This window comes from Oncorhynchus kisutch, linkage group LG17, assembly GCF_002021735.2.
Source record: "Oncorhynchus kisutch isolate 150728-3 linkage group LG17, Okis_V2, whole genome shotgun sequence".
Classification (NCBI taxonomy): Eukaryota; Metazoa; Chordata; class Actinopteri; order Salmoniformes; family Salmonidae; genus Oncorhynchus; species Oncorhynchus kisutch.
The window spans coordinates 38,524,537-38,549,434 of record NC_034190.2 but is presented as its reverse complement, the minus strand read 5'-3'; the positions used below and the strand labels follow the sequence as shown (position 1 = coordinate 38,549,434).

Here is a 24,898-nt window from a genome sequence, read left to right as displayed (position 1 = left end):
CCAAACCATGATCCTCCCTCCACCATAGTTTACAGTTGGGATGAGGTTTTGACATTGGTGTGCTTTGCTTTTTTTCACCCTTAACACAGTGTTGTGTGTTTCTTTCAAACAACTCAACTGTAGTTTCAACTGTACACAGAATATTTTACCAGTGGCACTGTGGAACATCCAGGTGTACGTTTGCAAACTTCGGATGGAAGAAGCCACTGCTGTCCTCCTGTGAACACTTGAGTGGGTTGAGTCACTGATGTGATCTTCCTGTCTGGTTTGGCGCCCCCCCCTTGGGTTGTGCCGTGGCGGAGATCTTTGTGGGCTATACTCGGCCGTGTCTCAGGATGGTAAGTTGGTGGTTGAAGATATCCCTCTAGTGGTGTAGGGGGCTGTGCTTTGGCAAAGTGGGTGGGGTTATATCCTTCCTGTTTGGTCCTGGGTGTCATCGGATGAGGCCACAGTGTCTCCTGACCCCTCCTGTCTCAGCCTCCAGTATTTATGCTGCAGTAGTTTATGTGTCCATCATACATACTGGAGGCTGAGACAGGAGGGGTCAGGAGACACTGTGGCCCCATCCGAGGACACCCCCAGACAGGGCCAAACAGGAAGGATATAACCCCACCCACTTTGCCAAAGCACAGCCCCCACACCACTAGAGGGATATCTTCAACCACCAACTTACCATCAATATAGACAATATAGACCAAATAAAATACAGCAATGTGTGTGTTATTACATTTAAAACACACTGTTTGTCGGTTGTTGTGACTTAGATGAAGATCAGATCAAATTTGATGACCAATTTATACAGAAATCCAGGCAATTCCACAGGGTTCACATACTTTCCAGCCCATGTATTTTGGAATCTTCAAAGTAGCCACCCTTTGTCTTGACAGCTTTGCATTCTCTTAACCAGCTTCACCTGGAATGCTTTTCCAACAGTCTTGAAGGAGTTGCCACATATGTAGAGCACTTGTTGGCTGCTTTTCCTTCACTCTGTCGGTACAACTCTTCCCAAACCATCTCAATTGGGTTGAGGTCAGGTGATTGTGGAGGCCAGGTCATCTGATGCAGCAATCCATCACTATCCTTGGTCAAACAGCCCTTACACAGCCCGGAGGTGTGTTTTGGGGCATTGTCCTGTTGAAAAACAAATGACAGTGGGACTAAGCACAAACAAGATGGGATGGTGTATCTTAGCAGAATACTGTGGTAGCCATGCTGGTTAAGTGTACCTTGAATTCCAAATAAATCACTGCAAAGCACCCCCACACCATCACACTCCTCCATGCTTCACAGTGCTTTGCGTCGGACATTGACACGGAGGTTAGAACCAAAAATGTCAAATTTTGACTCGACCAAATGACAGATTTCCACCAGTCTAATGTCAAATGGTTGTGTTTCTGGCCCAAACTATTCTCTTCTTCTTATTATTGGTGTCCTTTGTTTCTTTGCAGAAATTCCACCATGAAGGCCTGATTCACGCAGTCTCCTCTGAACAGTTGATGTTGAGATGCGTCTATTACTTGAACTCTGAAGCATTTATTTGGGCTGCAATTTCTGAGGCTGGTAACTCTCTGCAGCAGAGGTAACTCTGGGTCTTCTTTTCCTGTGGCGGTCCTCATGAGAGCCAGTTTCATCATAGTGCTTGATGGTTTTTGTGACTGCACTTGAAGAAACCTTCAAAGTTCTTGAAACGTTCCTGATTGACTGACCTTCATATCTTAAAAGTAATTATGGACTGTCATTTCTGCTTATTTGAGCTGTTCTTGCCATAATATGGACTTGGTCTTTTACTATATAGGGCTGTCTTCTGTATACCACCCCTACCTTGTCACAACAGAACGGATTGTCTCAAACGCATTAAGAAGGAAAGAAATTTAAACTAACTAACAAGGCACATCTGTTAATTGAAATGCATTCCAGGTGACTACCTCATGAAGCTGCTTGAGAGAATGCCAAGAGTGTGTAAAGCTGATATCAAGGCAAAGGATGGCCACTTTGAAGAATCTCAACATCAACTGTTCAGAGGCGGCTGCGTGAATCAGGCCTTCATGGTTGAATTGCCGCAAAGAAACCCCTACTAAAAAGACACCAATAAGAAGAATAGACTTGCTTGGGCCAAGAAAGCAATGGACATTAGACCAGTGGAAATGTGTCCAAATGTAAGCTTTTTGGTTCTAACCGCCGTGTCTTTGTGAGACGCAGTGCAGGTGAACGGATGATCTCCGCATGTGTGGTTCCCACCGTGAAGCATGGAAGTGTGTGATGGTGTGGGGGTGCTTTGCTGGTGACAGTCTGATTTATTTGGAATTCAAGGTACACTTAACCAGCATGGCTACCACAGCATTCTGCAGCGATACGCCATCCCATCTTGTTTGCACTTAGTGGGACTATAATTTGTTTTTCAACAGGACAATGACCCAACACACCTCCAGGCTGTGTAAGGGCTATTTGATCAAGGAGAGTGATGGAGTGCTGCATCAGATGACCTGGCCTCCACAATCACCCGACCTCAACCCAATTGAGATAGTTTGGGATGAGTTGGACCACAGTGATGGAAAAGCAGCCAACAAGTGCTCAGAATATGTGGGAACTCCCTCAAGACTGTTGGAAAACCATTCCAGGTGAAGCTTGTTGAGAGAATGCCAAGCTGTCATCAAAGCAAAGGGTGGCTACTTGAAACAGTGTCTGGGACCGTACCATAGACAGGGGTCTTCCCAGGTAGGATGACGATGATGAGCTGCAGGCCAGCGTAGGTGTTCTTCAGGTGCCTGAACATGGGCTCCACACTGTCTGATCCCTGGGCGTATTTACAGAAACATGGCTGGCCCTGGATGGGCATCCCAGCATCCTTAGAGATCTTACGCAGCTGGTCTGTGAAACCCCTGGAGAGACAGAGGGAAGAAGAGAGAGGATGAGAAGGAGAGAGAGGATGAGAAGGAGCGAGAGAGAGAGGACGAGGAGACCCAAAGAGACGATATGGACGGACACACAGACGAAGCGTGGCAGAAACCAACCCAAATAAATCATACTGTAAAAATATATAAAATGCAACATGTAAAGTGTTGGTCCCATTTTTCATGCACATGAAATAGATGATCCCTGACATTTTCAATATGCACAAAAAAGCTTATTTCTCTTAAATTTTGTGCACAAATTTATTTCTCCTTCGCCAAGATAATCCATTCACTTGACAGGTGTGGCACATCAAGAAGCTGATTAAAACAGGCCACTCTAAAATGTGCAATTTTGTCAAACACAATGTCACAGATGTCTCAAGTCCTGAGGGAGTGTGTAATTGGCATGCTGACTGCAGGAATGTACACCAGAGTTGTTGCCAGAGAATTGAATGTTCATTTATCTACCATAAGCTGCCTCCAATGTTGTTTTAGAGAATTTGGCAGTACGTCGAACCAGCCTCACAACCGCAGACCACCTGTAAACACGCAAGTCCAGGACCTCCACTTCCAGCTTCTTCCCCTGCTGGATCGTCTGAGACCAGCCACCCAGACAGCTGATGAAACTGTGGGTTTGCACAACCAAAATTCTCCGCGAAGCTTATCGGAGTCCTGGTATGGGCAGCCATAGGCTACGGACAACGAACACAATGGCATTCTATTGTTAGCAATTTGAATGCAGAGATACCGTGATGTAATCCTGAGGCCCATTGTTGTGCCATTCATCCGCCACCATCACCTCATGTTTCAGCATGATGAGATCCTGAGGCCCATTGTCGTGCCATTCATCCGCCACCATCACCATCACGTCACCTCAGCATGAGGTGTACGACAGCGTGTTCCAGTTCCCGCCAATATCCAGCAACTCCTCACAGCCATTGAAGAGTGGGACAACCTTCCACAGGCCACAATCAACAGCCTGATCAACTCTATGCGAAAGAGATGTGTCGCGCTGCATGAGGCAAATGGTGGTCACACCAGATACTGACTGATATTCTGATCCACACCCCTACTTAATTTTTTTATATTTTTTTATAAATACTTTTTTTTTTTTAAATGTACAAGGTATTTGTTACCAACAAATGCATATCTGTGTTCCCAGTCATGTGAAATCCATAGATTAGGACCCTATTTATTTATTTCAATTGACTGATTTCCTTATATGAACTATATGTAACTCAGTAAAATCGTTACATGTTGCGTTTTGTTCAGTATAAATATTTGTTTAAATATTATGTTATTGCATTGTGCTGAGTATTTAACTGTTGAAACAGAGACCTCTCTGTCTGTGTGTGTTTATGATGTACAACTATATGTATGCATGTATGAGACAGACAGCACTCACTTGAGGATCTCCTCGCGACACTGCCTCTGCGTGGCGAAGCAGGCGATTGCCCACATCTTGATCTCCACCCCAGTGTGGAACTGTTTGCCCCTCATGTCCCACACGCCGTGGCTGGGCGTGGCCACCGTGCGGTTCTGCAAAGACACCACAGGGTTCACCTGCTGGGGCTGCCACACACACACAGAAGGGGGAGAGTATCATTTAATCTATCAACAAAAAAAACACTGTCATGCCATTTGTCATAGTCTTCACACAAGAAAAGTAGAAATTATTATTTTCACAGAGAAAAACAGAGGTGAGTGAAATGGTGGTAGAGGTTGACAGTTCGTCAAAAGTGACAAAAGTGAAAGAGCCTGGGGCAAGAAAGAGAGATGGTGAAGCTAAAATCACAGACATGCACAGAGACATGCAGATGAAGGATGATTTAAAGGGTAGATACCATGAAGTGTTCCGAGCTCGCCCTGCCGCCATACTGCAGCCCGGGGGCTGGCAGCACACGGCCCGTCACCTGCGCCATCTCGTCACGCACGCGGAACTGGAACTCCTGGACGAACGGGTCCACCTCATAGTTCGCACTCCGCACCTGGACACAGAGAGGGGAATGATAGAGGAGGAGGATATAGGGAGGGGTAGTAGCAAAACAGGAAATCGTTCGTTTGGTGGATGAGACAGTACACCATACTCACCAGCCTGCTGATCTCCTCCTGTCTGTCTGGGGCAGAGCGGGCCGTGGCTTTGATCATGGTGGACGTCTGGTTATCAGTGAGTTTTTTAATACAACGCTGGCCAGCTACTATGTTGCACACCTGCAAGGAGACATAGAATGTGAGTTAAAGTAATTTAATACAGTAGGTACAGTTTTATGCTTAGGGCCCGGAGTTATCCTGAGCAGATGATCTTACCAGGAAAGACAATCATTCAGGGCTCTACAAAGAGCCAATACTATTATTGGTACTCACCTCCAGGGGCAGATAGGTGTGTTTCTGCTCCTGCCCCACCTGGAGGCAGGGGAGGTGGGGGTACTTCAGCTGCAGGCTGTACTTCTCTCTGAAGTACTGGGCCACCGTGCGCTCCACTGTCTGACCATTCTCCAGCTGCAGGGGGAACCTGGGGGTTCAGAGAGGAGAAACATGGAGTTTTGTCTAGTTTCCATGTTCAACTCTTTGGGGTGGTTTCTCGGGACACAGGTTAAGTGAAGTCCTTGACCAAAAAGCATATTGAATGGAGATTCTCCATTGAGCTTGCTTTTTGACCAGGACTAGACTTAATCCATCACGACTGGTCTGCCGACGTAATCGTCCGATGTGGCTTCAACAGGCTTTTCCGTTGCGATGTCGCCAAAGACCCATCCTCTAGCCCCGGCCCGCTAGCTTTCTGAATGCCGTCGTTTCCCGTTCGCCTAGCGTAGTAGCAACTACCGAACGGCTCCCAAACGCACCCATTGCTACTCATTGGACCCTATGATCAGTCGGCGACACAGCTGATGTACTGCGTTAGTGAATAGTCCAGCAGGCCTCTGTTTATCTGTCGGCCCCAGCCTCGAACTCAGGTTCTGTGCGTACCGAACTGACCCTCTCTGCTCATTCATCGCCATTTACCCGTTGTCTTAGCGCTCCCGATCAACACCCATGACTGCTTTATGCCTCTCTCTAATGTCAATATTCCTTGTCTACTGCTGTCTCAGTTAGTACTTATTGTTTTATTTAACTGTAGAGCCCCCAGTCCCGCTCAACATGCCTTAGATAGCTCTTTTGTCCCACCCCCCACACATGTTGAGACCTCACCTGGCGCCTCCAGAGATGCAATCTCTCTCATCTTCACTCAACGCCTAGGTTTACCTCTACTGTACACACATCCTACCATACCATTGTCTGTACATTATGCCCCGAATCTATTCTACCATGCTCAGAAATCTGCTCCAGCGCACTAGACGACCAGTTCTTATAGCCTTTAGCCATACCCATATCCTACTCCTCCTCTGGCGATGTAGAGGTGAATCCAGGCCCTGTAGCCCTCAGTACCACTCCTATTTCCCAGGTGCTCTCATTTGTTGACTTCTGAAACCGTAAAAGCCTTGGTTTCATGCATGTTAACATCAGAAGCCTCCTCCATAAGTTTGTTTTATTCACTGATTTAGCACACTCCGCAAACCCTGATGTCCTAGCCGCGTCTGAATCCTGGCTTAGGAAGGCCACCAACAATTCTGAAATTTCCATCACCAACGACAACATTATCCGTCAAGATAGAACTGCCAAAGGGGGCGGAGTTACAATCTACTGCAGAGATAGCCTGCAGAGTTCTGTCATTCTACCCAGGTCTGTACCCCTTTCAAAAAATTATCCGCCATAATTGTTACAACCCCTATTACTAGCCTGTTCAACCCCTCTTTCATATCCTCTGAGATCCCTAAAGATTGGAAAGCTGCCTCGGTCATCCCACTCTTCAAAGGGGGAGACACTAGACCCAAACTGTTATTGACCTATATCGATCCTGCCCTGCCTTTCTAAAATCTTCGAAATCCAAGTTAAACAGATCACCGACCATTTCAAATCCCATCGTACCTTCTCCACTATGTAATCTGGTTTCTGAGCTGGTCATGGGTGCACATCAGACACGCTCAAGGTCCTAAACAATATCATAAACGCCATCAATAAAAGAAAACTGTGCAGCCGTATTCATCGACCTGGCCAAGGCATTCGACTCTGTCAATCACTGCATTCTTATCGGCAGACTCAATAGCCTTGGTTTCTCAAATGACTTCCTCGCCTGGTTCACCAACTACTTCTCAGATAGAGTTCAGTGTGCCAAATCGGAGGGCCTGTTGTCCGGACCTCTGGCAGTCTCTATTGGGGTGCCACAGGGTTCAAATCTCAGGCCGACTCTCTTCTCCGTATATATCAATGATGTCGCTCTTGCTGCTTCTCTGATCCACTTCTATGCAGACGACACCATTCTGTAAACATCTGGCCCTTCTTTGGACATTGTGTTAACTAACCTCCAAACAAGCTTCAATGCTATACAACACTCCTTCTGTGGCCTCCGCCAATGACTGGAACGAATTGCAAAAGTCACTGAAGCTGAAGACTTATCTCCCTCACTAACTTTAAGCTTCAGCTGTCAGAGCAGCTGACTGATCACTGCAGCTGTACACAGCCCACCTAACTACCTCATCCCCATATCGTTATTTATTTTTGCTCTTTTGCACCCCAGTATTTCTACTTGCACATCATCATCATCATCATCTGCACATCTATCACTCCAGTGTTTAATTGGTAAATTGTAATTACTACGCTACTATGGCCTATTTATTGCCTTACCTCCCTAATCTTACTACATTTGCACACACTGCACATAGATTTTTATATTGTGTTATTGACTGTACGTTTGTTTATCCCATATGTAACTCTGTGTTGTTGTTTTTGTCACACTGCTTTGCTTTATCTTGGCCAGGTCATAGTTGTAAATGAGAACTTGTTCTCAACTGGCCTACCTGGTTAAATAAATAAAGGTGAAATAAACAGAAACATTCTGTATCCAGGAAGCTGCCCATTAGTCCAATTTAGAGGCAATTCAAGGCTTCGGTTCAGGCTGTGTCAGAGTTAGCCTACATTGTAATATTATCCAGAGAAACTTACAGGAGCAATCAGGGTTAAGTGCCTTGCTTAAGAGCATATTGACAGATTTTTCACCTAGTCGGCTTGGGGATTTGGTTACTGGGCCAACGTTCTTAATTTCTGGTCTGCCTGCCGCCAAACTACACATATCCCTGTCTCTCTGTGTATAGGTACTCACGTCTGGTGGCTGGCAGGGCGGCGGGTCACGTTACACACTCTGTACTTCCTCCGCATCGTCCCGCAGTGGGTCACTTCCACCTTCAGACCTGGACACAGCAAAGGAAGGAGGAGGTGCATATGTTTGAGAATAACTATTCATTCAAAATTAATTATGGCCCTAATCTATGTATTTTACATAACTGGGCAGGGGTGCAGTCCCGCTCCCAAGTGGGTGTGCCTATGCCCTCCCAAGCCCACCCATGGCTGCGCCCCTGTCCAGTTATGTGAAATCCATAGGGTTAGATTAGGGTCTAATGAATTTATTTCAATTGTTGAGCTTATATTTTTGTTCAGCAATACAGAAAGGAGTGAATGAACTATCACAATACCAATATCCCTACAACCAAAACAAATGACAAAAACATTAGCCCTGGAATTCAATAGTGATGCAAGGAGTCTAGCAGTGTGTTCCATTAAAGTGTTAGTTAGCATTCTTGTTCCTGGGGTGGTGGTGGTGACGCCACTCTGCATACCTTTGATCTCTTTGGTGAACTTGACCCTGTGGGAGTCGGTGAGGGGCCGGGGCTGCTCGTCTATGTTGTGGATGTCCAGGACCTCGCACATGAACTGGATCACCGGCTGGGCCTTGTAGAAAGCCGTGGCCGAGACTACAGAGGAGAAGTGGTCAAATTAAAATAAGGTACTTGAATGCGGCTTAGGATCCATGTTATGATAGTCAACAACCAAATTCAAAGAGCAATTGTTGGAATATGTAAAAAAAATAAAAAAATATAAAAAAATTTATCTGGAACTTCGAATGTAGCTAAGGATCAAATTCTGAGTATAAGTGTGAGGGATAGGCTGTATTCTATATCATTTGGACCAATCAAAGACATGACTGACTAAACAAAATGCAACTAAACACAGACATCAGAGACTGACTGAGATGCTACATCATTGTCATCCAGACAACATGGAAAGAAACAAGTCCCTGCCACCAGTGAAGACTACGTTATTATTGTCGATGTTCCTGACAGTCAAGGGAAAAGGCCCTCACCGTCAATGTTGAGCATCATCTTCCACATGGCGGGCCGCACAGACTGGTGGAAGCCGAACCACACCTCCCTACCCCCGCCCAGGGGATGATCGTAACCCTCTGGGGCGGAGAAGAAGGAGCGCCCCACTGGGGTGTACCTGGGGAGAAGAGAGGGTCATCTTTCACAGCAAGAAAATGTATTGAATTACTCTACTCATGTTTTATTCAAGACATAGCTTCATTAGGTTGTATATCTTTTCTAAAAGAATCAATACTATAAACTACTACTATTCTGAACTATGAGTGTTGATAAATACACACAACCAACAGAACATCTGGAAAAACACAGCAAAGAGCTTCTGACAGCAGTTCTATAGTACATGAACACTCCTAGGCCCATACAGACGGAACCCCACTAATCTACCGACGGAAACGCACAGGGTGGCTAAAAACCTAGGTTTACCTCCACTGTGTTCACATCCTACCATACCTTTGTCTGTACATTATACCTTGAAGCGATTTTATCACCCCAAGGAACCTCCTTTTACTCTCTATTCCGGACAATCTAGACGACCAATTCTCATAGCTTTTAGCCGTACCATTATTTTCCACCATTATTTGCAAATAAATTCATTAAAAAATCCTACAATGTGATTTTCTGGATTTTTTTTCTCATTTTGTCTGTCATAGTTGAAGTGTAGCTATGATGAAAATTACAGGCCTCTCTCATCTTTTTAAGTGGGAGAACTTGCACAATTGGTGGCTGACTAAATACTTTTTTGCCCCACTGTATATCATCCTACCCAACTTGCCCCCATAAACACCTCTGCTGTTTTCAACCAAGATCTCAGCAATCACTGCCTCATTGCCTGCATCCGTAATGGGTCAGCGGTCAAATGACCTCCACTCATCACTGTCAAGCGCTCCCTGAAACACTGTGAAATGCAACTTTTCAGGGAAGTTAGAAACCAACATACACAGGCAGTTAGAAAAGCCAAGGCTAGCTTTTTCAAGCAGAATTTTTCTTCCTGCAACACAAACTCAAAAAAGTCCTGGGACATTGTAAAGTCCATGGAAAATAAGAACACCTCCTCCCAGCTGCCCACTGCACTGAGGATAGGAAACACTGTCACCACCGATAAATCCACTATAATTGAGAATTTCAATAAGCATTTTTCAGCCATGCTTTCCACCTGGCCACCCCTACCCAAGTCAACAGCACTGCACCCCCCCACAGCAACTCACTCAAGCCTTCCCCATTTCTCCTTCTCCCAAATCCAGTCAGCTGATGTTCTGAAAAAGCTGAAAAATCTGGACCCCTACAAATCAGCCGGGCTAGACAATCTGGACCCTTTCTTTCTCAAATTATCTGCCGAAATTGTTGCAACCCCTATTACTAGCCTGTTCAACCTCTCTTTCGTGTTGTCTTAGATTCCCAAAGATTGGAAAGCAGCTACAGTCATCCCCCTCTTCACAGGGGGAGACACTCTAGACCCAAACTGCTACAGACCTATATCAATCCTACCCTACCTTTCTAAGGTCTTCAAAAGCCAAGGTCCTAAACGATATCTTAACCATCAATAAGAAACAATACTGTGCAGCCGTATTCATTGACCTGGCCAAGGCTTTCGACTCTGTCAATCACCACATCCTCATCGGCAGACTCGATAGCCTTGGTTTCTCAAATGATTGCCTCGCCTGGTTCACCAACTACTTCTCTGATAGAGTTCAGTGTGTCAAATGGGAGGGACTGTTGTCCAGGCCTCTGGCAGTCTCTATGGGGGTGCCACAGGGTTCAATTCTTGGGCCGACTCTCTTCTCTGTATACATCAATGTCTCTCTTGCTGCTGGTGAGTCTCTGGTCCACCTCTATGCAGAAAACACCATTCTGTATACCTCTGGCCCTTCATTGGACACTGTTAACAACCCTCCAGATGAGCTTCAATGCCATTACAACTCTCCTTCCGTGGCCTTCAACTGCTGTTGAATGCAAGTAAAAGTAAATGCATGCTCTTCAACCAATCGCTGCCTGCACCTGCCCGCTCGTCCAGCATCACTACTCTGGACGGTTCTGACTTAGAATATGTGGACAACTACAAATACCTTGGTGTCTGGTTAGACTGTAAACTCTCCTTCCAGAATCCAAAGTTAAATCTAGAATTGGCTTCCTATTTCACAAAAAAGCATCCTTCACTCATGCTGCCAAACATACCCTTGTAAAACTGACCATCTTACCGATCCTCGACTTCGGTGATGTCATTTACAAAATAGCCTCCAACACCCTACCCAACAAATTGGATGCAGTCAATCACAGTGCCATCCGTTTTGTCACCAAAGCCCCATATACTACCCACCACTGCGACCTGTACGTTGGCTGGCCCTCGCTTCATACTCGTCGCCAAACCCACTAGCTCCAGGTCATCTACAAGACCCTGCTAGGTAAAGTCCCGCCTTATCTCTGCTCGCTGGTCACCATAGCTGCACCCATAGCACGCGTTCAAGCAGGTGTATCTCACTGGTCACCCCCAAAGCCAATTCCTCCTTTGGCCGCCTCTCCTTACAGTTCTCTGCTGCCAATGACTGGAACGAACTACAAAAATCTCTGAAACATCTCCCTCACTAGCTTTAAGCACCAGCTGTCAGAGCAGCTAACAGATCACTGCACCTAGCCCATCTATAAATAGCCCAAACAACTACCTTTTCCTCTACTGTATTTGTTTATTTTGCTCCTTTGCACCCCAGTATTTCTACTTTGCACACTCATCTACTGTCAAATCTACCATTCCAGTGTTTTAATTGCTATATTGCATTTACTTCGCCACCATGGCCTATTTTTGCCTTTACCTCCCTTTTCTCACCTCATTTGCTCACTATGTATATAGACTGTATTATTGACTGTATGTTTGTTTTACTCCATGTGTAACTCTGTGTTGTTGTTTGTGTCGAACTGCTTTGCTTTATCTTCGCCAGGTCGCAGTTGTAAATGAGAACTTGTTCTCAACTTGCCTACCTATAATAAATAAAGTGTAAACTGTAATGACTCACTTCATGGAGGGCAGGTGTCGCAGCACCACGTCCACAGCATGTACAGGGTTGGTGCTGATGGGCTTGTCCAGCTCCAAGGGCTCAGGCATGGTGCGCCCTGTCAGGACCTCATGCAGCATGTGCCAGCTGACTAGCGACACAAACCTGATGGACACTTTGAAGGGGCGATCCTTACCCCCCTCTCCTGGCAGGGTGACGTCCAGATCCACCTGAGGAGAATATAGATGGCTTGAACTTCTATGGCAACTCAATGAATCACCAGAACACCCATCTGACATTCAATATGGTAAATTACACTACAAATGTTATTGTGTGTGTGTGCGTGCATCTCACCCCTGCTGTGGCGACTGGTAGGGGGTTGGCTGTGTAGAGACTCCTCTTCCCATCGTAGACTGGCCTTCGGTCCCCAAAGATGGTCACCTTGAAGTGCTTCACCATGGAGTCCACCACCTCCCTATAGGGGCACCAGAGAGACAAATATATCGACACTCCAGCACAGATCCATAATGTAAAGTGAGGCTGAGTACAGTTCATGTGATCAAATGAAAGCTCTGCAGCCAGTTTGTGTTGTTCTGAGAATGTTCATGCAGACATATGAGTTTGTGGGTTTGATCCAGCGCAGCTTGTTTACCTGTTGACGCGACGCGGGCACTTCTCGGGATTGATGTCTACTTCATAGAGGTAGACGTCCATCTTGGGGATATCCACCTGGAAGCAGTTGGCCAGCAGCTTGATGGGCTTCCCCATGGTGCCAAAGCCAGGCCGCCGCGGCACTGAGAACAGGGCCTGGGCCCCAACATCTCCTAGAGAGAGGAGGGTGAGTGTAAGAGCAAGTGAGAATTCTCCTGACTAACACAAACTTTGTTGGAGAGATTAGTAAGGGTGTGCCAGCCACACTACACCCATACTCTACCACAGCCTCGTCGAAAACTACTCCGGTAATCATGACGTCACAAAATCACACACTACCCACACTTACAACTCAGATGAGCCGCACACTAACTACTCTGACACACATACAAAAAAAACATGACACTAGTGCAGTTGGCAAATGATTCGTTCTTTTTGAACTACTCTTTCTACTGACTCGAGAGAGTCATGGTTTGTATTTCTGAGTGACTTGTTAATTTTAGTCATTCGTTTGACCTGCTGGCCGCAATGAATTCTACAACAGGATTAGCACGCGCTCCTCCGGTGACTCAGGAAAGGTGATCCGACCAACAAATGCCTGTCATATATGTGCACAGGCAAAATATACTGAACAAAAATATAAAACGCAACATGCAAGGTTGTCTTCTTTACAGAAATGTTTGGCAATCTACTAGGATCGGTGGAATACATGTTGGCTTATAGAGCAAAACCTATTCTGGGTGCCAGAGTAAAAGTATTGTAGGGAATACTCAGTAGGGTCTGTAGAATGTACACAAAACAAAAATATAAACGCAACATGTAAAGTGTTGGTCCCATGTTTCATAAGCTGAAATAATAAGACCCCAGAAATGTTCCATATGCACAAAAAGCTTATTTCTCTCATTTGTTTACATCCCCAGCCTCTCAACTGCAGACCACATGTAACCACACCAGCCCATGACCTCCACATCTGGCTTCTTCACCTGCGGGCTCTTCTGAGACCAACCAATATCCAGCAACCTGACAGCTGATTAAACTGTGGGTTTTCCCAACTGAAGAATTTCTACATAAGCTACGGCATAAGCTACGGACAACGAATACAATTGCATTTTATCAATGGCAATTTGAATGCACAGAGATACCATGACGAGATCCTGGAGGCCCATTGGCGTGCCATTCATCCGCCGCCATCACCTCAAGTTTTCAGCATTATGATGCACGGCCCCATGTACACAATCCCTGGAAGCTGAAAATATCCCAGTTCTTCCACGGCCTGCATACTCACCAGATGTCACCCATTGAGCATGTTTGGGATGCTCTGGATCGACATGTATGACAGCGTGTTATAGTTCCCGCCAATATCCATCAACTTCGCACACTGCATGAGGCAAATGGTGGTCACACCAGATATTAACTTGTTTTCTGATCCACGCCCCTACCTTTTTATTTTAAGGTATCTGTGACCAACAGATGCATATCCGTATTCCAAGTCATGTGAAATCCATAGACGAGGGCCTAATGAATTTTTTTCAGTTGACTGATTTACTTATATGAACTGTAACTCAGTGAAATTGTTGCATGTTGCATGATAATTGATCGCATTGTGCAATATTTAATTATGGAATGTTATGATGGACACAGCTTTGTAGAACCAAAACATACAGTCTCTGCTCAACTAACTAGACAACAAATTGTTTGGGGTTCGGCGGATCAAATTATATTGTGCTCATCACCCTCACGGCAGTCAAGCAATGCATTCTGCCAACAGTCGTTCACAATCTAGTCCGGTTGTGGCCACAACTAGACCTAGCTTCAAATGTAACAATAAATCATCGTATTTATATGTCTAGCAATCAACAAATGTACACTGTAACGTGGTTTTGTAGAGTCAGATTGTACTGTCTGTGATGCCGTGTCCCCAGTGTCTATCACTCGCTCCCATGCGTGTCATTGCCATGCCAACAGCACCCATGTGGCTGCCACTTCTCCATGGCAACACAGACCATCCTGACAAGAGGAAAAACAGACACACATACCGGCCTAATCAAGGGTCCAGCTCAAAAGAAGATGGTGTAATCATGAGTTGGATGGTTTTGCCAGCCAGGAACACAATTAGCCTACACACTCAAACATTAACTCATACACTGACTGCACTACTAAACAACTAGCTAGATACTGAACCTAAACCTAACCAGAAACAACTGAGTGTACAAGAGTGGGTGGCAATGGTGGTGTGGATGGCTAACTAACTGCCTCTTCTTCTTTCTCATCCTCTTCCATTTACAGTTAGGCTGCAAGTCTACCCACACAGAGCTCTGGATCATGGGCTCTCTTGGCTTACACACACAGAACCTATACGATAAACACCATGTGAAAGCTGTAGGCCTATACAACATGGATCATCAAAGTGAGTCTGCCAGTGTTCAGCCAGGTGCAGGCACTCAGCAGCTGTATCCTACATCTATGGCTCCTCTCTCTCGAGGCATGTTAACACACATGGGTCATTTGGTGGGTGCAAAATGTATCAAAATATTGTAATTCCCCTAAAATACAGTACAACAAAAAAAAAGTTGGGAACTTTACTTGACATTTATCTCCCAGGCCTCATTTAAGACACCAAATACAGACTAGGATTTGATATCAAACTGGTATGAAATCAGAAAACATGACAATCCAACAGACTGTGTCAAATGAGTGCTATAAGAAAGCAGACAGCACAAATCATATCATCCATCTCCAATCATGGTTTCAATGTTTTAACAGCTCAAAGGTATGCCAACAAATATTCTTCTCACAAAGCAGCTGCCCCTAGCTGATAGTTAATTGACTTTGTGGCTTTCATGCAGAATTGATTGATAATTAAGCGAGCCCACAGTGAGTTGGCTCCCGAATGGCGCAGCGGTCTAAGGCACTGCATTTCAGTGCTAGAGATGTTACTACAGACCCTGGTTCGATCCTGGGCTGTATCACAACCGACCGTGATCGGGAGTCCCATGCTGGGAATACAGAGTTCCATGCAACAACATCCGGGTTAGGGGAGGGTTTGGCAGGGATAGACAGTCATTGTAAAAAAAATAACATTTGTTCTTAACTGACTTGCCTAGTTAAATAAAGGTAAGAAAAAAGCACTATTCAATAACTTTGACACCAGCTGGTGTGGAAGGCAGGCAGGCAACTCCCAAACAGCCAGCCAACCTCTCATGGGCTTGAGATAATTAGACACACCTGACGGGCTTGCCACCTGCTTATGACAGCCGGCAGCAAACCTAATTTAGGCGTAAAAGAAAAGCTTGAAACTAGATACTGTCGGGGGAGATTCTCTTCTGTTCAACCAATCCAGTACATGTGGAGGAGTTAAGATGGAGTGTCGCCTTGTTGCGCCCTAAAGCGGAAGTCACGTCACAGGCTCTCTTTCCATTTCCCCTGAAAACCACAACATCCGGTTGTTGGGGACTCGGCAGAGGCAACCAACCAGCAAAAAACTCAGTTCCACCAGCATGCAGTATGGTCGTAATATTTTACGAGGAAATGCTAGCAGGCAGAATTTTAAGAATATGAAAAATGAGAAAATATTTTATAGCACAAATAATATTGACATTGTTAACAGCATGAAAAAATGATTACTATCAATCAAATGTATTTATAAAGCCCTTCATACATCAGCTGATGTCACAAAGTGCTGTACAGAAACCCAGCCTAAAACCCCAAACAGCAAGCAATGCAGGTGTAGAAGCATGGTAGCTAGGAAAAACTACCTAGAAAGGCCGGAACCTAGGAAGAAACCTAGAGAGGAACCAGGCTATGAGGGGTGGCCGGTCCTCTTCTGGCTGTGAAGTGTCGATATTGATAGATAGTTATCATGTAACAACAGTAATACAAATAACAAAACATTATTTATAATGCTATTAATAATAACAATAATACAATTATTTGTATTACATTAAATCAACCTCAGAAAATCTCACTGTTAATTAGCCCATTTGTATTGCTCTACGTTCAGAATGTTTTTCATATTGGACATCCATATCGCACCGTACATAATTCCCTGTACGTTGTGTCGCAGTAAAAGCAGGGTCCATTTTACTCATAAACACATCTATTGTTGAAGTTTACACCCAGAGGAGTGTCACTTCTGCAGCCCTTAAGAGCGGCCAATCAGCCTAAATCCATTTTTCATATTGGACTACATAATTCTCTGTACAAAAAGGATGAGTTTGAACAAAAAGCTAGGTCATAGGAAGTGTTACTAGACTTACACGGTGGTCAAATCGGTTTGGGTGGGGCCCCTGGACACTATATGGTACAAATATATCACTGTACAGGAAAAATATGAATTGTTTGTGTCCATAAAACCAGGGTCCAGTCTGCACTTTGGTAATGTCGCTTTAACTAAGTCAGGACAATATCTTAATTACAAAACAATAAATGAGAAATGTTTGCTTCCAGTGTGAAATAAAATGCCATTCTGTACCAGACTTGCACTCTTGGCTTGCCCTATAATGGAGGTGACAAATTCTGACCAGATGGTATTTTATTAGGATCCCCATTAGCTGTTGCGAAAGCAGCAGCTACTCTTCCTGGGTTCCACACACAACATGAAACATGACATAATACAGAACATTAATAGACAAGAACAGCTTAAGGACAGAACTACATACATTTTTAATAAGGCACACGTAGCCTACATATCAATATGTACACACAAACTATCTAGGTCAAATAGGGGAGAGGTGTTGTGCTGTGCCACGAAGTGTTGCTTTATCTGTTTTTTAAAGCCAGGTTTGCTGTTTATTTGAGCAATATGAGATGGAACAGAGTGCCATGCAATACTGGCTCTATATAATACTGTACACTTTCTTGAATTTGTTCTGGATTTGGGGACTGTGAAAAGACCCCTGGTGGTATGTCTGGTGGGGTAAGTGTGTGTGTCAGAGCTCTGTGTGTAAGTTGACTATGCAAACAATTTGGGATTTAACATAATAATGTTTCTTATAAAAAGAAGACGTGATGCAGTCAGTCTCTCCTCAACTATTAGCCAAGAGAGACTGGCATGCATAGTATTGATATCAGCCCTCTGATTACAAGGAAGAGCAAAACGTGCTGCTCTGTTCTGGGCCAGCTGCAGCTTAACTAGGTCTTTCCTTGCAGCCCTGGACCACACGACTGGACAATAATCAAGATTAGACAAAACTAGAGCCTGCAGAACTTGCTTTTTGGAGTGTGGTGTCAGGTGATTAGGTGAGAAGCTAACAGCTTAAGTGAAACAAACAGGGTGATCAGTAGATGGAGTGTTAACTGGCTGGTAAATAACGCACATGATCCTAATGATGGGAAAGCTGCAGACTTTATACATTTAAATTAGTCAGCAGGGCCGAAACGTGCATCAGGTCAAGTGTTTTGGCCAAACAAACATTTATTTATTTTAGGAAGTATCTGAAGAAACAAATCATATTTCTACATTCTACATTGGTGGAACCCCAATCACATAGATTTTATTCTGAAAATGACATTGAAACCATTTGTGCCCACTGGGCTGAGACTACCTGAAGAGGATCTTGCATACAATTTGAATATTGTTTTACAGTTTCATGCAATTACCAAATTGCATCTCTTGAATCAACATATTGTTTGTTTATAGAATGAGTGACACTCAAAACGTTGTGGATTTGGAAAGGAATGGGGCTCCCGACACAACATACATAAAATGGTGTAATTGCAATAAATGATAGGAACACAAAAACAATGTTGACCATTTAGGCTTGAAAAATAAGCAAATCACACATCTCATAAAAATACTTTAAAATGATCCTATGAGACTCAAAATTGACCTCCGGTACATACTGTTTCCATTGATCATCCTTGAGATGTTTCTACAACTTAATTGGACTCCACCTGTGGTACATTCAATTGATTGGACATGATTAAGGCAGGCACACCTGTCTATATAAGGTCCCACATTTGACAGTGCATGTCAGAGCAAAACCCAAGCCATGAGGTCGAAGGAATTGTCCGTAGAGCTCCGAGACAGGATTGTGTAGGGGCACAGATCTGGGGACGGGTACCAAAACACTTCTGCAACATTGAAGGTCCCCAAGAACACAGTGGCCTCCATCATTCTGAAATTAAAGAAGTTTGGAACCACCAAGACTCTACCTAGAGTTGGCCACCCAGCCAAACTGAGCAATCGGGGGAGAAAGGCCTTGGTCAGGGAGGTGACCAAGAACCAGATGGTCACTCTGACAGAGCTCCGGTTCCTCTGTGGAGATGGGAGAACCTTCCAGAAGGACAAATATCTCTGCAGCACTCCACAAATCAGGCCTTTATGGTAGAGTGGCCAGACAGAAGCCTATCCTCAGGAAAGGGCACATGAGAGCCCGCTTGGAATTTGCCAAAAGGCACCTAATGAACTCTCAGACCATGACAAGAATCTCTGGTCTAATGAAGCCAAGATTGAACTCCTTGGCCTGAATGTCAAGCGTCACGTCTGGAGGAAGCCTGACATTTTTTTAGCGGCAGGGACTGGGAGACTAGTCAGGATCGAGGGAAAGATGAACGGAGCAAAGTACAGAGAAATTCTTGATGAAAACCTGCTCCAGAGTGCTCAGGACCTCAGACTGGGTCGACGGTTCACCTTCCAACAGGACAATGACCCAAAGCACACAGCCAAAACAACACGAGTCTCTTAAATTTACTTGAGTGGCCCAGCCAGAGCCTGGACTTGAACCCGATCTAACTTACAGTACCTGTCAAAAGTTTGGACACACCTACTCATTCCAGGGTTTTTCTTTATTTTGACTATTTTCTATTTTGTAGAATAATTAGAAAAATGTATACACCTGCCAGCAACTAGTGTGGCTGAAATAGCCAAATCCACTAATTTGAAGGGGTGTCCATATACTTTTGTTTATACAATTTGACAAGCACTTGATAATGCCTCGAATTTCACGGCGGCATCCCGTCGTGGCCATGACGCACCCTAAAAAATCCATGCCTTTGCGGCCAATAGTCGTTGTGCCCTTGCCCCGGAGTGCTGCGTTGTGCCCTTCTCCCTGAGTGCTGTGCAATCCGAAGCGGCTCTCACTCACATGGCTCTCCATAACGTGATCGGGTCTTTCTCACAGGCTACAAGTGAAGACTGACACATCAGGGACGCAACTGCGCGCGTTGTTATTCAATTCCGAGGTGCATATTGAAGATATTGGAAAAACTGTCCACATTTACTATTCATGCACCGGTCTCAAAACAGGGGCAGCGGAAAAAAAGTACATGTCTGATATGCACTAAAATAGCAAATGGAGGATGCATTTGCATTGATGTCAGAGTGATTAGAGGGACAATAGAGTGCTGAGTACCAGGCAGTTAGCAAGTTTGGTAGGCTACTATATGACCAGCATCAGAGCTTGGTGAAGCCTAATTACCATGACTAAACGGTCACATGGAATTTGATTGCCTTCATGACTACTCCAACCTCGACCAACAGCGCCGCCCCCCCCCCCAGCTACTCGCCCACGCCTCCCCAGCTTCTTCCTTACCCAAATCCAGATAGCAGATGTTCTGAAAGAGCTGCAAAACCTGGACCCATACAAATCAGCTGGGCTTGACAATCTGGACCCTCTATTTCTGAAACTGTCCGCAGGCATTGTCGCAACCCCTATTACCAGCCTGTTCAACCTCTCCTTCGTATCATCTGAGATGCCCAAGGATTGGAAAGCTGCCGTGGTCATATCCCTCTTCAAAGGGGGAGACACCCTGGACCCAAACTGTTACAGACCTAGATCCATCCTGCCCTGCCTATTTAAGGCCTTCGAAAGCCAAGTCAACAAACAGATCACTGACCATCTCGAATCCCACCGTACCTTCTCCGCAATCTGGTTTCCAAGCCGGTCACGAGTGCACCTCAGCCACGCTCAAGGTACTAAACGATATCATAACTGCCATCGATAAAAGACAGTACTGTGCAGCAGTCTTCATCGACCTGGCCAAGGCTTTCGACTCTGTCAATCACCATATTCTTATCAGCAGACTCAGTAGCCTCGGTTTTTCTAATGACTGCCTTGCCTGGTTCACCAACTACTTTGCAGACAGAGCTCAGTGTGTCAAATCGGAGGGCATGTTGTCCGGTCCTCTGGCAGTCTCTATGGGGGTACCATAGGGTTAAATTCTCAGGCCGACTATTTTCTCTGTATATATCAATGATGTTGCTCTTGCTGCGGGCGATTCCCTGATCCACCTCTACGCAGACGACACTTCTGGCCCTTCCTTGGACACTGTGCTATCTAACCTCCAAACGAGCTTCAATGCCATACAACACTCCTTCCGTGGCCTCCAACTGCTCTTAAACGCTAGTAAAACCAAATGCATGCTTTTCAACCGTTCGCTGCCTTCACCCGCACGCCCGACTAGCATCACCACCCTGGATGGTTCCGACCTAGAATATGTGGACATCTATAAGTACCTAGGTGTCTGGCTAGACTGTAAACTCTCCTTCCAGACTCATATTAAACATCTCCAATCCAAAATCAAATCTAGAGTCGGCTTTCTATTTCGCAACAAAGCCTCCTTCACTCACGCCGCCAAACTTACCCTAGTAAAACTGACTATCCTACCGATCCTCGACTTCGGCGATGTCATCTACAAAATAGCTTCCAATACTCTACTCAGCAAACTCGATGCAGTTTATCCATCCGCCATCCGTTTTATTACTAAAGCACCTTATACCACCCACCACTGTGACCTGCATGCTCTAGTCGGCTGGCCCTCACTACATGTTCGCCGCCAGACCCACTGGCTCCAGGTCATCTACAAGTCTATGCTAGGTAAAGCTCTGCCTTATCTCAGTTCACTGGTCACGGTGGCAACACCCACCCGTAGCACGCGCTCCAGCAGGTGTATCTCACTGATCATCCCTAAAGCCAAAACCTCATTTATCCGCCTTTCCTTCCAGTTCTCTGCTGCCTGCGACTGGAACGAATTGCAAAAATCTCTGAAGTTGGAGACTTATCTCCCTCACCAACTTTAAACATCTGCTATCTGAGCACCAATTTACCTACCTCATCCCCATACTGTTTTTATTTTATTTACTTTTCTGCTCTTTTGCATACCAGTATCTCTACCTGCACATGTTCATCTGATCATTTCACTCCAGTGTTAATCTGATAAATTGTAATTATTCACTCCTATGGCCTATTTATTGCCTACCTCCTCATGCCTTTTGCACACAATGTATATAGATTATTATTTTTTCTACTGTTATTGACTTGTTTATTGTTTACTCCATGTGTAACTCTATGTTGTTGTCTGTTCACACTGCTATGCTTTATCTTGGCCAGGTCGCAGTTGCAAATGAGAACTTGTTCTCAACTAGCCTACCTGGTTAAATAAAGGTGAAATAAAAAAAAATACTTTTACCGCCATACCGGTGGTCACGGCGGTAATACAGTCACCGCAACAGGCTTACTCCCAACCACAGTTTTACCTCTGAACATTGAATAGTTTTTCCAATATGTAAATATATAGGCCTACAGTGTATTGCATTGGGACCATTTGAGTGGGTGGAGTAGAAAGTGTTGCTGGGCATATAGACCTCAGTCCCCCATGAAACAACACCATATATACATTCTACAGATCCTTCTAAGTATTTATTACCCTACGTTTCCTGTACAGTGCTATATTTGTACCGGCATCCTATTTTTAAGCAATTTGACCACAGTAAAAGGCCAGCAACAATACATAAAAGGCCAGCAACACTCAGAGCCCGATGAAATGACACCAACATATACAATTCTACTAACTATTCCCTACAATACTTTTACGGCGGCACCCTGAATATTTTTTGCTCTATATAGTGATTTGCATTGTGGCCGCCAATATAACGGGTGGAGGAAAGGGCCAGCAACAATCCGTATTATTCCGATCCCTTGAAATGACACCGTATATACAATCTACAGACCCTACTGAGTATTGCCTATAACACTTTTACTACCACACCCAAAATCAGTTTTGCTCTATTAAGCCAATATGTATTCCATATACAGTGACTCGCATTGAGGGGATTTGTTTGACCTTCAAACATGTTTTTTTTAAACCCAAATTGAATGCTATTGATTTCTTAAACATATGAATCATTGTTAATGTTTAGACAATTATTTGTCATCTCATAAATAAATACAGGTTATTTAAACTTTTCCCCGCTATTACGTGGGGGACTTTTATTTAGAAATGTTCCCAAATTCTGTGACCCGGAAGTACTTTTTTGTTGCTGCCGACGAGACGCTGAACCGGCAAACCATCTTACCAATGGTATGTCTGGTCACCCAAATTCGTTTTCTAACCCAGACAGTAGAGTGAAAGGCCTGAATGTGTTTATTTTCATGCATTATCTGATTGGTAGGCTTACTAGGCTTTTGGTTTGACTGTATGCTATCCTTTAAGGATAGCCACTGATAGTCAGCCTACAAAACTTCAACACCAAACTTCAACAATTTAATAAGAATAAGGGGTTTGACAGACAGGTGTATGAATATACCTGAAGTTCCGATTTCCATTCATGAGGTCTCTGTCCCCGGCTCCCAATGGTCAAATCTCAACGCAGCTCCTGTTCGTCTGACGCTATTACCTCAGCGTTGGAGACGTTCCACCCGACCACTCTCTCAAGCCGACACCCCGGCTTCTGTCGCTGATTTGGACACGGGCCGCTGGGGTGTCCGATTAACCCGAGATCCTCCCAAATTGCCCCCGTTGTCAACCGGCACAAGTTGAACGACGTGTCCACTTCCTTTCGTTAAAGCACTAATTGTTCTCAGGTGATAATCTATATATTTTTTTTTCAAAGACTCAAGTCCCAGAAAATATTTCAGAGCCTCGGATACTCCACTGCTCCTATTCCTGAACGGTTTTAAGGCTATATCTCAATCGTTTAGGGTTTCACCTTGTCATTAGTTGCCAGGATAATATCAACATCATGTTTGTTTTTTCCGACCATAAAAGTGAACCTTTTGGTGTTCTTCTGCCGGCAAATTGGTGTTTCACTCCCCGGTGCGTTCTCTGTACTACCGCTGTGAAGCGGGCAAGATTAACTAAGTACTTTCCGGGTCACGGATATCGTCTTCTTCTATGGTATATTGGCGATTGCACAATTTAATGTACATCCCGCCACCTACTGTGAGCGATGGAAACAGGATTCCCCGTAAACGGCCAAACTACCAACAACAACAAAATGACCAAACTACAAAAAATAAACTAAATCAAACAACTTTACTGTTTAAAAAAAACAGATATTTGGCTTGTCATGTTTCGGAGTAAAAAAGCACACCTGCTCTTTCCATGACATAGATTGACCAGGTGGATCCAGGTGAAAGCTATACTCCCTTATTGATGTCACTTGTTAAATCCACTTCAATCAGTGAGGATGAATGGGAGGACACTGGTAAAGAAGGATTTTTAAGCATTGAGACATGGATTGTGTATGTGTGCCATTCAGAGGGTGAATGGGCAAGACAAAATATTTTGAATGGGGTATGGTAGTGGGTGCCAGGCGCACTGGTTTGTGTCAAGACCTGCAACACTGCTGGGTTTTCACGCTCAGCAATTTCCCGTGTGTCAAGAATGGTCCAGCACCCAAAGGACATCCAGCCAACTTGACACAACTGTGGACAGCATTGGAGTCTACATGGGCCAGCATCCCTGTGGAACGCTATCGACACCTTGTAGAGTCCATGTCCTGACAAATTGAGGCTGTTCTGAGGGCCAAGGGGGGTGCAACTCAACATTAGGAAGGTGTTCCTAATGTTTGGTATACTTAGTGTATATTGTATCAAACTATAATATATTACATTGTGGGCCGATAGAAACAACATATGGCTTGCTTCATATACAGTATGCTGAGGAATAAAAGATACCGAAAAGTCAAACAATATCAAAATACAATGTTAAATGTTATGTGAGGTTGAAATGTATTTAGCATTTTGAACGAGGTTACATTGTAGGCTATCATTAAACAACCTAGTATGACACTAGTCTCAAAAGCCAGACCCAAGTGTTGCATAGGGTCTGGATGTCAAGACTAGTATGACACTTACATTCTACAAAGTTAAGGCACCGTCATACTAGGTTCGATTTA

The 24,898-nt window shown here is 44.6% G+C and overlaps 1 protein-coding gene across 1 annotated transcript in view; it reads right to left on the bottom strand.

Annotated features, from left to right (window-relative positions):
* LOC109907630 (protein argonaute-3-like) overlaps nucleotides 1-23,853 on the bottom strand; it is a 49,797-nt gene extending 25,944 nt beyond the window's left edge. The window contains exons 1-12 of the mRNA XM_020505718.2: nucleotides 23,306-23,853; nucleotides 12,782-12,953; nucleotides 12,484-12,604; nucleotides 12,151-12,359; nucleotides 9,127-9,263; nucleotides 8,603-8,737; nucleotides 8,089-8,176; nucleotides 5,256-5,403; nucleotides 4,983-5,102; nucleotides 4,736-4,879; nucleotides 4,297-4,463; nucleotides 2,695-2,879 (exon numbers count right to left, since the gene is read on the bottom strand). Coding sequence (XP_020361307.1) covers nucleotides 2,695-2,879; nucleotides 4,297-4,463; nucleotides 4,736-4,879; nucleotides 4,983-5,102; nucleotides 5,256-5,403; nucleotides 8,089-8,176; nucleotides 8,603-8,737; nucleotides 9,127-9,263; nucleotides 12,151-12,359; nucleotides 12,484-12,604; nucleotides 12,782-12,953; nucleotides 23,306-23,324 — 1,645 coding nt within the window. The 5' untranslated portion in view covers nucleotides 23,325-23,853. The remainder of the gene's footprint in view (nucleotides 1-2,694; nucleotides 2,880-4,296; nucleotides 4,464-4,735; nucleotides 4,880-4,982; nucleotides 5,103-5,255; nucleotides 5,404-8,088; nucleotides 8,177-8,602; nucleotides 8,738-9,126; nucleotides 9,264-12,150; nucleotides 12,360-12,483; nucleotides 12,605-12,781; nucleotides 12,954-23,305) is intronic.
* Nucleotides 23,854-24,898: the final 1,045 nt, after the last annotated feature.